The sequence below is a fragment of the Pelobates fuscus genome, chromosome 3 (assembly GCF_036172605.1).
Source record: "Pelobates fuscus isolate aPelFus1 chromosome 3, aPelFus1.pri, whole genome shotgun sequence".
Lineage (NCBI taxonomy): Eukaryota > Metazoa > Chordata > Amphibia > Anura > Pelobatidae > Pelobates > Pelobates fuscus.
In genome coordinates, this window is record NC_086319.1 from 197,041,614 (window position 1) to 197,056,373 (window position 14,760).

The 14,760-nt window shown below is 41.8% G+C and overlaps 1 protein-coding gene across 3 annotated transcripts in view; it reads right to left on the reverse strand.

Annotated features, from left to right (window-relative positions):
* Positions 1-1,463: 1,463 nt before the first annotated feature.
* MYOZ3 (myozenin 3) overlaps positions 1,464-14,760 on the reverse strand; it is a 55,248-nt gene continuing 41,951 nt past the window's right edge. For all 3 annotated transcript variants that reach the window (XM_063447878.1, XM_063447877.1, XM_063447876.1), the window contains 2 exons: positions 8,086-8,263; positions 1,464-1,741 (listed from right to left, as the gene is read on the reverse strand). In XM_063447878.1, the coding sequence (XP_063303948.1) occupies positions 1,555-1,741; positions 8,086-8,263 (365 nt within the window). In that variant the 3' untranslated portion in view covers positions 1,464-1,554. The remainder of the gene's footprint in view (positions 1,742-8,085; positions 8,264-14,760) is intronic.

Sequence of the window (14,760 nt, forward strand, 5' to 3'; positions counted from 1 at the left end):
ACAAATTGACTTTACAAGGCATATTAAAAAAAATATGAAGTTGATATTTAATTTGTAAAATATATTCCATATAATAGAGAACATCACTTTTAATTATTTTACAGTCAGTAATAGAATGTAGAGATTTATACAGGTATTTGTCTGCAATGTAAGTGATTTATTTTTTATATGTCTGATTATCTCTGGATTCAATGTCTAGTGCTGTACTCCATGGTTTACAAATGGGGTACCACCCTTGCCTCTGCAGACTCCTACATTCTGTATGTCTTTTTTTTTTTTTATTTAAATGAAGGCCAATCCTATTTTACAGCCATGATCTGAGTTGGTATTTTTCAGTTTGCCTGTTTTGTCAAAAATTCTATCCATTAGTTTGTGAAAAGGTGATCACCAAATGATGCGTTAAACCCAACTACAACCATTGTACTACATTTCAACATTTATAAAGCCGTAATGACAGGGCCTGAATGATTACATTTGACATTGTGCTTCTCATTCCCAATGTATCTTGATTACTGCATACATATAACATAACATGATATGGTTCAATTTATGTTCTTGGATTGGGAAAGACAACAGATTTTGACAAAATTGTGTAATGTTGCCATGCAGTTCTAAATTATTATTTATCTTTTTGAGTAATTCAGAATTATTCACTAAAGTAATAATTATGTGGAATTCAAATTAAATTTAATTACACCAAAATAGTCATTCTGGAATAATTCTTCTTGTTTGCTATGCTTCTAGTTCAGCTCCTTTGGTCTTACATTTGAAATCCACTTTGAATTGCTAACAATTCTCACTTTAGTGAATAATCCGGTCAGTTTACTGGACTCTCTGCTAGGGAGAAGCATATGAATACCAATTTTTCACTTTCTCCCTAACTTAGTGCCAAAACCACCAAGGATTTATTGTTATTTATATACAGATTCAGTAGTATATTAAATAAGAATTGTACTTTTTGTCAGCGACAGGCAGTGTCTTTGGTATGGCATAGCCTGTATGGTAGTGCTGACCCTGAACCTATGAACCAAAGAAACTCTGTGGTCCCCAAATGCCAACTAAGAATAAAATAAATAAGGGGGGAAATGGCAAGCTTACTGTTGAATATCTCTGCTCTAACCATCTAGACCTCTTCTTAATCAATTCCAAAAAATATCCTTAATGGTTTAGAAAAGATAAAAGAAAAAAAAAGGGAAGAACAGGTAATACACGGCACAGTTCTCAAATTACTAAATCTTTTGACTATATGATTTCAATGACATAATGTGGATACAAAATTAGCACCATTTAATTTTTTGGGGACACGACTACATAAAGCTATGCATAAAACATTGGCATTAAACATTGGTGAACTCCAAAGCACTAAAAAAAATTGGTGACTGCAAAATCACCCTAAAATTTTCCAATATTTTCAAATTTTAGATTCGCACATTGCTTACTGCATTGCATATAAAACCATTTTAACTGTTTGCAACCATTCTAATGTGCTGCTGATCCTTTTCCACTGTATCAGTAATGTAATAACATAATAAGCTCCTAAAGCGAATGACCACCCTACAAGTCTACTGACTCTGGTATGAATTTGAGTGACCACCCACGTGGTGCCCGGTTAAAGCTGGGTCTCTGGCACATTAGTTCCAGTCCACTTGTGGCCTCTTCTATTTGAGATTGTAGTTCCTCATACATAGTTGGGCCTGTTAAACCACCAACCACAGACAAACTTCCAAAAGGTAGTGGCGTTCTGAAAAAGATTAATTGTGAATTAATAAAGTAAACAAAATATAATAAACAAAACACAAAACTACTTTTACAACAATAATCAAGGTTCAATGCAACTTAAGTGCATTTGGTAGCTTTTGGTCAAATATCCATGCTATATTCTTCCCCACATTTATATTAACAAAACAAAAAATAACCAATAATTTTGTTATAAAAAATAAAAATATAAAAAAAAATACACAAAACAGCCTTATTATTATTAGTACTCCACTCAGCCAATGAGCGATCTATGTGAGATGAGCTACTAACAACTCCACCCCTCAGCCAATCACTTTTTTTTTTTAATTAAGCAAAACTAAAGTGAATTAAACAGAGTAAAAAAACAGCATGAAATGAGGCAAAAGCCTATCAAATGCACTTAGTGTTGGTGCCATGAGTATTACTTTGAGTACCCAGATATGCTGAGTTTAAGATGTTCTTTGGTCATGAGAAGCAATGAACATTGTGTTAAATACTGAAAATGTTGCATTTATAATAGTACACTGTACAGCCGAACACACTAGAAGACCAGTAATAGATCTGTATGTTCTGGTCTACAACTGTGCATCCACCCTACTAGCTTTAAACACAGTCTCTGCAACATGAGATTGCAGTTGTCCTTACTCTAACCAGGTTATATACTAAAGTGAAAATTCAGAGTGAAGGCTAAAGTAACCAGACTTTTTTTTTTTCTTCTTCTTCTTCTCCCATTCAGCTATTTTGAAATTACATTTGAAATTCACTTTGGATGCTCACGATAGTGAATAAATTTGTAAATCTTCCCATTCTTCAACCACCTCATATCCAACAAATGTTACATTTTAGGCCAACATAACCGAAGTTGAAAAAAAGTACTCGATTTGCTGAATTTTTCCAGCTCTGCTCTCTTTGTTTACAGCTTGCAGTTCACATTGAATTCTCAACATGTTCCGCAATAGTGAATTACCATTTGTGTGACTGTTACCCATTCAAAGGGAGTCTTTTTACCCAATACAAGTGGACCCAAGCCATGTGAAGCTCTCAGAGGTGGTTAAAGCAGGTCTAAGAATAGGTTTATTTGCTCTTTTAACTATCACGTAGATCTTGCAGTACTTCAGATCTAGGCATCATCTTACTAAGATGCCTTTACTTCTTTGGCTAAACCGATATATTTATGAGCAGATCATAATACTTACTCTATATTTAAAACTGACACTCATTACATGTATATCTTGCTGCTACTATCAGAGGGAATATGGTAGGAAATTACTATTGGGGTTATTCACTAAACAGGGGTTATTTTATTATTTATAAAGTGCCAAAAAGTTCCTTAGTGTTGTACAATGGGTGGACTAACAGACAGGTAATTGTAACCAGACAAGTTGGACGCACAGGAACAGAGGGGTTAAGGGCCCTGCTCAATGAGCTTACATGCCAGAGGGAGTGGGGTATAGTGACACAAAGGGTAAAAGTAGGGGTTTCAAAGTAGGTTGCTAGAAAAGTATTGACTGAGGGCTTAGGAGCAGAAGAGGGGTCAGGGTGTGAGTTTCCATTTTTTTTTTTTTTTAAGGACTGGAGTGAAAAGTCTAAAAGAGAAAGAAAGGGAGTTCCACAGAAAAGGTGCAGCCCTGGAGGTCTTGGAGGCGAGGTAGGAGTAAGGAAAGGGGATAGATGTAGGTCTTCGGCAGAATGCAGGGGCCTTGGCGGGACATATCTGTGTATTAGGGAGGATAGGAAGGTTGGAGAAGCATTATGTGGAGACTTGTAAGCTAGCACCAGAATGTTATCTTACTGGAAGCCAATGTAGGGACTGACAGAGCGGAGAGGTGCAGGTGAACAGGACGCTGAGCCATGCCGCCACATTCATTATAGATTGCAACGGTGCAAGCTTGGAACATGTAAGACCACTAAGAATGGGATTGCACTAGTCAAGGGGAGAGAGAACAGAATGGATCAGCACCGTAGCCGCATCTGGTATTGAATAGAACGGATGCGCTCTATGTTTTTGAGATGGAAGCGGCAGGATTTGGTGATTGACTGGACATGAGGGGTGAAGGGGAGGTCGGAGTCAAAGAGAACACCTAGGCAGCGAGCCTGCGAGGGAGAGGTGATAGTAGTGCCGTTGAATGGAGGGAGGGAGACACGGTAGCAGCAATACTTGATGGAGGGAAGACCAGAAGTTCTGTTTTGGACAGGTTGAGTGAAGTGAGCAGCCATCTAGTTTGAAATCGCAGAAAGGCAGCAAGAGACACAAGTCAATATGGGTGGTGAGAAATCAGGGGAGGACAAGTAGATTTGTGTGGCATCCGCATATAAATGATAATAGAAGCCAAAAGAGCTGATGAGTTCACCAAGGGAGGCAGTATAGATAGAGAACAGTCGGGGACCAAGGATAGAACCTTGGGCAATGCCAACAGAAAGAGGTTTGGGAGAAAAGGCAGAGCCAGAGAAAGAAACTCTAAAAGAGCGCTATGAGAGGAAAGAGGAGAGAGCAGTATCCTGTAGGCTGAGATTACGGAGAATGAGCAGAAACTGTTGATGATCAACAATGTCGAAAGCAGCAGAAAGAAATTGAAGAATTAGGATAGAGTAATGGCAGCGAGATTTAGCAGCGATTAAATCGCTGGATACTTTGGTCACAGCTGTTCCAAAAGTGTAACGAGCACGCAATCCAGACTGAAGTAAGTAATGTCCACCACCCTTTTTTTGGTGGGAGCTATTAAATTAATAATGGGGGACATCCTAATCCTAAATGTGTTATATTTAAAATAACTGGGGGGTGGGGGGATATTCCTAGACGAGTTTTGAGAGACATGAGACTTGCCTTTGAAAGCGCTCTGACTTGTTGGCTTACAAAGTAACCAATCAGAGCCCTTTATTGAGAATTAAAATTGTAGAAAGCCTTTATAAACGTTTTTCCACCTTGAAACCTCATTCTGCATGGGGGCCTCTGGGTCTTTAAGCCTACCTTATAGTAATATGGTGGGGGGAGAGGGGTTCATATTGACTAGCATAGGTTTTTCTAGTTATTTTTACAAATTTAATGTGGCGGGTGGCTAGCAAGTACTGGCCAGTTGCCACACAGTTAAGCCTTGAGCCACCATAGGTTTTTAAACTATGTGTCCACTGGCTGCATTCTGAAAAAAAAAGTTAACTCCTCAAATTCTTGTGCACATGTAAATAACTGAAGTTTTTTTGGGATATGATATAGACTAACAAGGTTCTAAACTTTGTGGTTTTATTTTTTTGTCTTCCGAGCATCCTGATGTTTTTTTAAATAAAAAAAATGTGTAAATAAAATTTCCAAACCTTTTTATTAATATTACCATTTTTGAGGGAGCCTTTCATCTATGAAGTAAACAAGTCAACAGAATGATTAGCAGACCATCACAAAAGAACAGGCCTGGACTTGCACTTACTCTTTTCCTTTATTGCATGAGAGTCAGTCAATGCATTTCACAGAGACATATCAGTAAGGAGCATGGTGCAATTTCATAACACGAGAAATATCTTTTGCTTAAAGGGTTTCTCCAAGCACCATGACCACTTCAGTGATTTGTGTTAAATGTGTTTTTATTTTGATAATATACCAAATACAAACCTAGAGCAAGATGTAACGTGAGGCTCATGGGTCAAATTCGATAAACATATTAGATTGCAGAACTGTTTTTACAGTTGTAATGGTATGAGATGAAGTGATGCTTATCATGGTGGCACATCCGTGCTATATATCAAGGAGTCATAAAAGGCAAACGGTAGCTTACATAGAGATTCATGGTATAAAGTTGGTAAATGTTATATATTCGAATACCGTGCTTACATAGGCGGTGATGGTGATGGTGATGGCATCTGGGTAAACATGTGGTAATAGTGGTAACCTAAGTAGAATCCTAACAGTGTTAGGATTCTACTTAGGTTTTAGGTTTGGGGATCTGGAACTAATAGTATATAAAGTGGGAGTTGAGTCTGAGACTGAACATGGAAGCTTTCTCTTATTTAGTGTGTAAGAAGGGAGCCTCTTCAGCAATGGGACGGCTGCTCTCCAGGGCTGCCTTTGGGTGAGTGGTGGAGCGTTGGGCCCCCTATGTTATTCGTGGCGTTGTATGGTGTCAGTGTTTATGTAGCATTTGCCTATGTAGAGGCTGGTGCGTTGGTGAGGCGGTTGTGGCTGTTTTCGGTTGGTTATGCAGGTGGTCTCCCTATGGTAGGAACTTATTGCGGTGTAAGTAAGATGTGGCCTGGTTTTGCTTCAGTGATTTGAAGTGGTCATGGCGCCTGGAGCATTTTTCTATGAAACAATGTACATACATAGATTAACCCGTGTTTAACGCGGGGCAAATGGGGCAGCTGCCCTGGGCTCAGTTACTCCTCGGGGGCCCAAAGCAGCTGCCCTGTGGTCCAGCCAACAGCATCTAGCAAAAAAAAAAAAAATGTATTCCCCCCCCCATGGATCGTGGTGCTGGGATTGTATGGTAGAGCCCCAGCTGTTGTTGATGTTGCACGACAGATGGGGATCTACCTTTTGCCACCCCCTCCCCCCAGCCCCCTCCGCCCCCCCAAAAATTAATGCACCAGAGCCCTCTCTACTTTACATCGCCTCTGTCTTGGGGTTTAAGGCTCGATTGAATGCCAGGGAGTGTGTGTGTGGGGGGACAACAGAGTCCAGGTGCCCAAGCAAATGTTTGACCAGGGTCCAATCAAAAGACAGCCATGGATTAACCCCTTTGCTGTCAGTGGTATAATTCCATCTCTAGCAGTGTCATTGGGCCATCATTGGCCTGTCTGGAACTTTCCATAGACAGTGCATTTCCATGCATTAATTGGCTGAGGTTGTAAGCTCGTGTGAGCAGGGTCTTCTTCCCATCTTGTCTCTGTTAATTTTTGTATGTCAATTACTTGTCAAATATTCACATTCTATAATGGTAAAGTGCTGTGGAATATGTTGATGGCTATATGAATGCTAATAATAACAACAATATACATTTAGAGAGGTCAGCTGAAGCTTTCAGCCAGTGATGACCAGCAGACACACTTCTGCAGCTCCGCAGAAGTCAGATGTAATAACAGAACCAGGAACCAAACGAGACCTAGGTTAGAAGGTTTAAACTGTTTACCCCTGTTACCAAAGTTGGTATTGCAAAAACTCTGTTTGTCTATTTCCTCCCAAACTGCTGAGCCTGAGTGATTACAGCATGAAGTTCGGGTGTAGATTCGAACGGTTTCAGATGAATGCAGCATCCAAGTAGTGTTCTCCCCAGCAAGTAGACAGTTACCCAAACATCAGCCTAGACTAGATGAAGGGTACAATAGGAATGATTTTAATGGGTGCCACACTGGCTTTTATGCAAGTCCCCATGCAAGGGGCACTCCCACATGGACCTTGTGGGGAACAGGCACACAAAGTTTACAACCAATATTAATACAGTGACAAAGTGTGACACTCCCAATACAAACAGATAATGCCCTCCTCTCTGCCTGTGAGATAATTGAGTCAGACACAGTAATAACTAAATAATCTCCAGGCAGAAAAAAACTAATTTTTTTATAAAACTTGAAAAGTACCCCAAAACACATAAAAGTTATATCCCCTGATCTGGGTGACTAACATATCCATAAATCACCCAGATCAGTTCAGGGGTTTTGGAATTTTAGGGAAGTCTAATTTTGACTGACCGCACACGAGTCTCCTGCCCAGAAACCATTCCATGAGTTTAGGCTGTGCGGTCGGTCTATTTCGACAAGTCTCAAAAACAAACAAATGCACGAATGATACCCCCTGGCTCATAGCAGCGATTGTTCCCCTGGTTTGTGGGAACAAAACTACTGAACAGTGCTCTCCTGGCTGTTCGGGAAAAGGAAGCAGGCGTTCGTATAGTTTGACCGGTGTTCCGGAAGTCGAGTGTCTGATTTTAGTTCCAGACACTCGATGACGAAGTCCCGCTGCCTCCTTTCGTGCGAACAAGATGACCACCATTTTCTCATGCAAGTGGTGTTCGACTATACGAATGGCGGCCACACAGTGAGAGCACTTAATGGACTGTTTTCTTTTAAGATAATGAGCCAGGGGGTGGTCGGTGTTCGGTAGTTACAGCTACCGAACCAATAAAACAAAAAAAGTCCCACATAACATGGTGGTTTCATCACAACCCCATTACTAGAGAACAGGGTCAGAGTAGCCTTTGCATCAAGCTGCATCATGCAAACTGAAGTGGTTTTGGTGCACTGAATACTTTAAAAACCATGGAAACTACTGAAATAGCTTTTTTTTTTATAAACTCAAATGTTCTATTAAAATATTGTTGTAGTATTCCTATGGCAAACAATGAACATTAATAACACTATGGATACCTGTTATAACTTCGATATGTCACATTAAGAGGTGTCTGTGATGGTTCCTGGAGCGATTCATTGACAGGTGTGATATATTCATATGCTGGCCCTTCAATCCATGGAGAGCGGTAAGACTTAGGGATGGCTGTGCTATTAAATTTCTCATATGGAACCCCCTTCAGTGGTCCTGAGTAACCTTAAAAATACAAATAATCTCATTAATTTTATTATTAGTCCTCAAAGTGGAAAATCATATTAAGCATCAGTGCACCCATAACATCACTACACTAAATCAACCCAAGACCATTCACTAACAAAGATGAACTCACTGTATCTCTGTCATCCCACTGCACCTTCTTTTGACTCTCTACAATAACCCCGGGTTCTAGCCACACACTCCTTATCAATTACATATGGATTGCTTTCCTCAATTTAGCGGTTCCTACTATAGTTGGCTTAGATCACTGTAACTGCCACAGCTATAGCTGCTGTGAGCCCCTGTACTTGCTCCATTTATTGTTTCTATGTCTGTTGTAATTGTGGCAACTATAGTTGCTTTGATCCAATGCCATTTTAGCTTTAGTTGCTGTCATCCATTGTAGCCGTTTGAGATACACATGCTGTGATCCAATATAGCTGTTTTAACGGTAGATGCTGTGATCCAATGTAGCTGTTTTATCTAAAGCTGCTGTGATCCAATATAGCTGTTTTATCTATAGCTGCTGTGATCCAATGTAGCTGTTTTATTGCTATTTTAGCTTGGCCATCTTTTCAGCTCTAACACTTTTGCAAACTTGCTTTTAACACAACTTCATATAATTCACTGTTTGACTAAAAAAAAAAAAACAGAAGCAGTGCTATAACCACTTCCCTTAAAGTAACACTATAGTCACCTAAACAACTTTAGCTAAATGAAGTAATTTTTGTGTGTAGATCATGCCTCTCAGGTTTCACTGCTCAATTCACTGCCATTTAGGAGTTAAATCAATTTGTTTCTGTTTATGCAGCCCTTGTCACAAGTCCCCTGGCTCTGACTGACAGCCTGCATGAAAACAAAATTTGGTTTTACTTTCAATCAGATGTAATGTACCTTAATTAATTGTATCTCTTTCTCTGTAAATTGAACTTTAATCACATACAGAGGCTCTTGCAGGTTCTAGCAAGCTATTAACATAGCAGGGGATAAGAAAATCTAAATTAAACAGAACTTGCAATAAAGAAAAGGTAAATTGAAGATTACACTTTACAGGAAGTGTTTAGGGAGGCTGTGCAAGTCACATGCAGGGAGATGGCGCTAGGGTTCATAAACAAAGTGATTTAACTCCTAAATGGCATAGGATTGAGCAGTGAGGCTGCAGGGGCATGATCTATATACCAGAACTGCTCCATTAAGCTAAAGTTGTTTTGGTGACTTTAGTGTACCTTTAACCCCTTAAGGACCAAACTTCTGGAATAAAAGGGAATCATGACATGTCACACATGTCATGTGTACTTAAGGGGTTAATAATTCACCATTCCATATTGGTTAAACTTTTCAAATTATTTACTATTTCAGCACAAACTATAAAAATATTTTTAAAAATATTAAATCATTTAAAAAGATTATGCAAAAATATTAAATTAAGGACAGTTATTAACTTTTATTTCCTGCATAATCATGGTAGCATTACAACTGGGTTAACTCCTCCCCTCAGCTGTAAGGATAAGAACAGGGCTCGAGCCCTGCAGGAACGCGTGGGAACGGCGTTCCTGCACTTTTTTCACAGGAGGAACGCCGTTCCCCTTGCAGGCACTAAGGGGGCGGCAAAAAATGCCGCCCCCAAATGCCCTGTGTTCCCCCTGTCATGGGGGGGGGCACCTGATTGCCCCCCCTCTCTCTCCCTGTCACACACGGCGAGGGAGCTGTGTCCTCTCTGCTCCCTCTCGCAGCGCGCCATTTTCTGATGCAGGAAGCCGGAATATGACGTCATATTCCGGCTCCCTGCATCAGCAGACCACCCACGCGGTGAGAGGGAGCAGAGAGGACACAGCTTCCTCGCCGCGTGTGACAGGGAGAGAGCAGCCCGCCTCACTGCAGCCCCACTGGACCCCAGGGACCCATCCATGCCAGCTTTCCTAAAAGGTAGGGAGGCTGGGTGGGCAATGTTAATTTTAATAATTTGTATATATGCATGTCTGTTGGTGTATGTGTGTATGTGTGTGTGTATGTCTGTTAGTGTATGCATAGGCGTGCGCACGGGGTGTGCCGGGTGTGCCTGGGCACACCCTAATCCCCGCGGCACGACTATGTATTGAGTCCTGCAGGAACAGCGTTCCTGCACTTTTATTTGAGCAGGAACGCTGTTCCTGCGGGCACTCAGTGCCCCCAAATGCCCCCTTCCGGCCCCCAAGTTCCCCCTGTCATGGCGGGGGGGGGGAGGAGGGGGTGAAGGACACCCCCCCAGTCGGATGCCTGTGTCCATCTCAGACGCGGCGAGGGAGCTGTGTGCTCTCTGCTTCCTCTCGCCGCGCGCTGTTTGCTGATGCTGGGAGCCGGAATATGACGTCATATTCCGGCTCCCAGCTACAGCAGACAGCCCGCGCGGCGAGAGGAAGCAGAGCGCACACAGCTCCCTCGACGCGTCTGAGATGGACACAGGCATCCGACCCACTGGACCCCAGGGACAAGTCCACGCCAGCACTCCAGGTAGGGAGGCTGGGTGGACCTTTTTTTAATAAAAAAAATATATATATATTTGTATGTGTGTGTGTGTCTGTGAATGTATGTGTGTGTGTCTGTCTGAGTGTGTCTGTAAGTGTGTCTGTGAATGTATGTGTGTGTGTCTGTGAGTGTGTGTGTGTCTGTGAGTGTATGTGTGTCTGTGAGTATGTGTGTGTCTGAGTGTCTGAGTGTATGGGTATGTGTGTGTGTCTGTGAGTATGTGTGTCTGTAAGTGTGTGTCTGTGAGTGTGTGTCTGTGAGTATGTGTGTGTGTGTGTGTCTGTGAGTGTGTGTGTGTGTCTGAGTATGTATGTGTGTGTCTGAGTATATATATCTGTGTGTCAGTATATATATACACACACACACGTGTATATTTTTTTTGGGGGGGGGGGGGGGAGGGGAAAGAGTTCCCACACTTTATTCCCCAGGACTTCTCTGGAGATGTTCGGATCTCCCTTGACGGCTCACGCAGAGTCGGCGCTATCTGAGTGCCGGCTCTGCTCTTAGCCTCCATGGGCTGGCGGGGAGATCAAAGATCTACCTCACCAACCCACAGCAACACGGAGGGAGGCAGGAGAGGACCCGGGGAGCTCTAGACAGCAGCTCTGCCAGGTTCCTCTCACGAGATCTGAGCATTGCCACGGCAACACTCAGATCTCGTGAGAGTTCACTCTAGCTCCGCAGGCTAGAGTTCACTCTCCACTGGACCACCAGGGATGGCACATGGCAGCAAGGATCCCCCCTCCCTACATAAGGTAGGGAGGGGGGATATTTACTAATCTGCCCCCACCTCCACAATCCCTCCCAACATACAGCACATAGACACATACAGCACGCTCACACACACAGTACACTAACCGCACCCTCACAAACACACACAGCACCTTTACATACACACAACACCCTCACACACAGCACACTAACAGCACCCTCACAAACACACACACACACACAAACAGCACCCTCACAAATACACGACACCCACACACATCACACAAACGGCACCATCACACAAACGCACACATCACACAAACAGCACCCTCACACACACAGAACCCTCACACAGCACAGTAACAGGACCCTAACAAACACACAAACACCCTCACACAGCACACTACCAGCACCCTCACACACAAACAGCACCCACACAAACACCCTCACCCGCATAGCACACTACCAGCACCCTCACCCACACATCCCACTAACACCACCCTCACACAGCACACTAGCAGCACACACACACAGCAGTGTATGTATATATATATATATATATATATATATATATAGTAAAAATAGAATAAATATATACACATGCGGCGTGTTTGTGCTTTAGGGTGCACACCCTAATGCAATAGGCTGCGCACGCCTATGAGTGTATGTGTGTATGTCTGTTAGTGTATGTGTGTGTATGTCTGTTAGTGTATGTGTGTGTATGTCTGTTAGTGTATGTGTGTATGTCTGTTAGTGTATGTCTGTTAGTGTATGTCTGTTAGTGTATGTCTGTTAGTGTATGTGTATGTGTGTGTCTGTTAGTATATGTCTGTTAGTGTATGTATGTGTGTGTATGTCTGTTAGTGTATGTGTATGTGTGTGTATGTATGTGTGTGTGTGTCAGTGTATGTGTGTATGTCAGTGTATGTGTGTGTGTGTCTGTTAGTGTATGTGTGTGTATGTGTATGTGTGTGTGTGTGTGTGTATGTCTGTTAGTGTATGTGTGTATGTCTGTTAGTGTATGTGTGTGTATGTCTGTTAGTGTATGTGTGTGTATGTCTGTTAGTGTATGTGTATGTATGTGTCTGTTAGTGTATGTATGTGTGTGTATGTCTGTTAGTGTATGTGTGTATGTTAGTGTATGTCTGTTAGTGTATGAGTGTATGTCTGTTAGTGTATGTGTGTATGTCTGTTAGTGTATGTCTGTTAGTCTATGTACGTGTGTGTATGTCTGTTAGTCTATGCCTGTTAGTGTATGTGTATGTGTATGTCTGTTAGTGTATGTGTATGTATGTGTGTGTGTATGTCTGTTAGTCTATGTATGTGTGTGTATTTCTGTTAGTGTATGTGTATGTGTGTGTGTATGTCTGTTAGTCTATGTATGTGTGTGTATGTCTGTTAGTGTATGATTGTGTGTGTGTGTATGTCTGTTAGTGTATGTATGTGTGTGTGTATGTCTGTTAGTGTGTGTGTGTGTCTGTTAGTCTATGTATGTGTGTGTATGTTAGTGTATGTGTGTTTGTGTCAGTGTGTATGTGTGTGTGTGTGTATGAGTGTATTTACGTCTGTTAGCGTATGTACGTGTGTGTATGAGTGCATGTGCTTCTGTTAGTGTATGCACGTGTGTGTGCGTATGAGTGTATGTGCTTCTGTTAGTGTATGTTTGTAAGTGTCTGTCAAATCAGTGAGAGTCTGTTTGTCATTTAGTGTGTGTGTGACTATTAGTGTGTGTCTGTCAGTGTGTTTGTGTGTGTCAAATCAGTGACGTCTGTGTGTTTGTCACTGAGTGTGTGTGTATCTGCCAGTGTGGGTGTCTGTCAGAGAGTGTGCATAGAGGGACACTATAGGCACCCAGACAACTTCAGCTCATTGAAGTGGTCTGGGTGCAGTGTCCCAGTCCCCTTAAACCTGCAAGTGTAATTATTGCGGTTTCTAAGAAACTGCAATAATTACCTTGAGGGGTAACTCCACCTCTGGTGGCTGTCTACCAGACAGCCACTAGAGGGACTGATGCTGGCCTAACTGATGCTGGACGTCCTCACCCTGTGCATGAGGACATCCAGCATCTGCTAAATACCCATAGGATTTTAACCCCATCAGTGTCGAGTGTGGGAGAGGAGGACATGAGGGGGGGGTGGCACTATAGGGAATTATAGTGCCAGGAAAACAGCTTTGTTTTCCTGGCACTATAGTATTTCTTTAAAAGGAGCAGGAAAAGGTGGAGTCTAAAGAGGAAGGGGTGGGTTCTAAATCAGGAAGCGGTGCGCCCTTGACAGGAAGGGGTGGTAAATTTAGATTAGGGGGTGCTCAGGTATAGTCATGCCTAGGGCAGCACAAAATTAAAATACACCACTGTGTGAGTGTCTGAGTATGTGTGTGCATCTGTGAGTGTCTGATTGCATGTGTGTGTCTGCGAGTGTATGTGTGTGCACGCGTTTATATATGCATACAAGTGGGGTTTTTTTTGGGGGGGGAGGAGTTCCCACACTTTTTTTCCCCAAGACTTCACCCCTGGATAAGAATACATTAAAATAACATAAATAATTAGAATATGGTATCTCCCTCCTCTACATATTTCCCGTCAGCTGTAGGAAGGCTGAAATGATTTCTCTGTTATGGCTCGCCCCACACCTCAAAACAAAAACAGAATTTGGTACCTTGACAGTTCAGCCTCTCTCTGAAAACAGCCAGTTTATTAACAAGACTCCAGGGTTAAACTGACCTGATAATTTGTGTCAACTGCCAATATCTTGATATTTTATTTAGAATAAAAAGGAAGGCAGAGGCTTACAATTTCTGTAATGATGCCTTTTTTTTTTTTTTTTTTTACTCGTTTTAGTTTGTTTTATGTAGTTTCTGCTAGTAAGTGTATTTCCCTTATTCTAAAATTACACCCGTTGCTTGTGGTCACATCCGAACTCTATAATATTGTGGGAGACAGATGCACATGTGCTCTTTGGTCAACGTCTTCTGAGATGCACTGGGCAGCTGCAGCCATATCTATTTAAATTGATGACATTTTTCTTTTCAGCATTTCACAGTTATGCCAAGGAAATATTCTTCTATTATAGGCAGAATCATGTGTGTTTCCATAAATGTATTGGGTTTAGGCTAAAGGAGAATTATATACGGATCATAGATTAATGGCATTCGATATTATCATTATAGGATGTCTTCTGCTCAGAGTTTCTGCTCTATAAATATGAGCTGAGCCTTGTTCTCACATAAATGGAATGGAGATTAAATGGCAGGGATTAAAGAATCAAGGACTATCAAGTGCA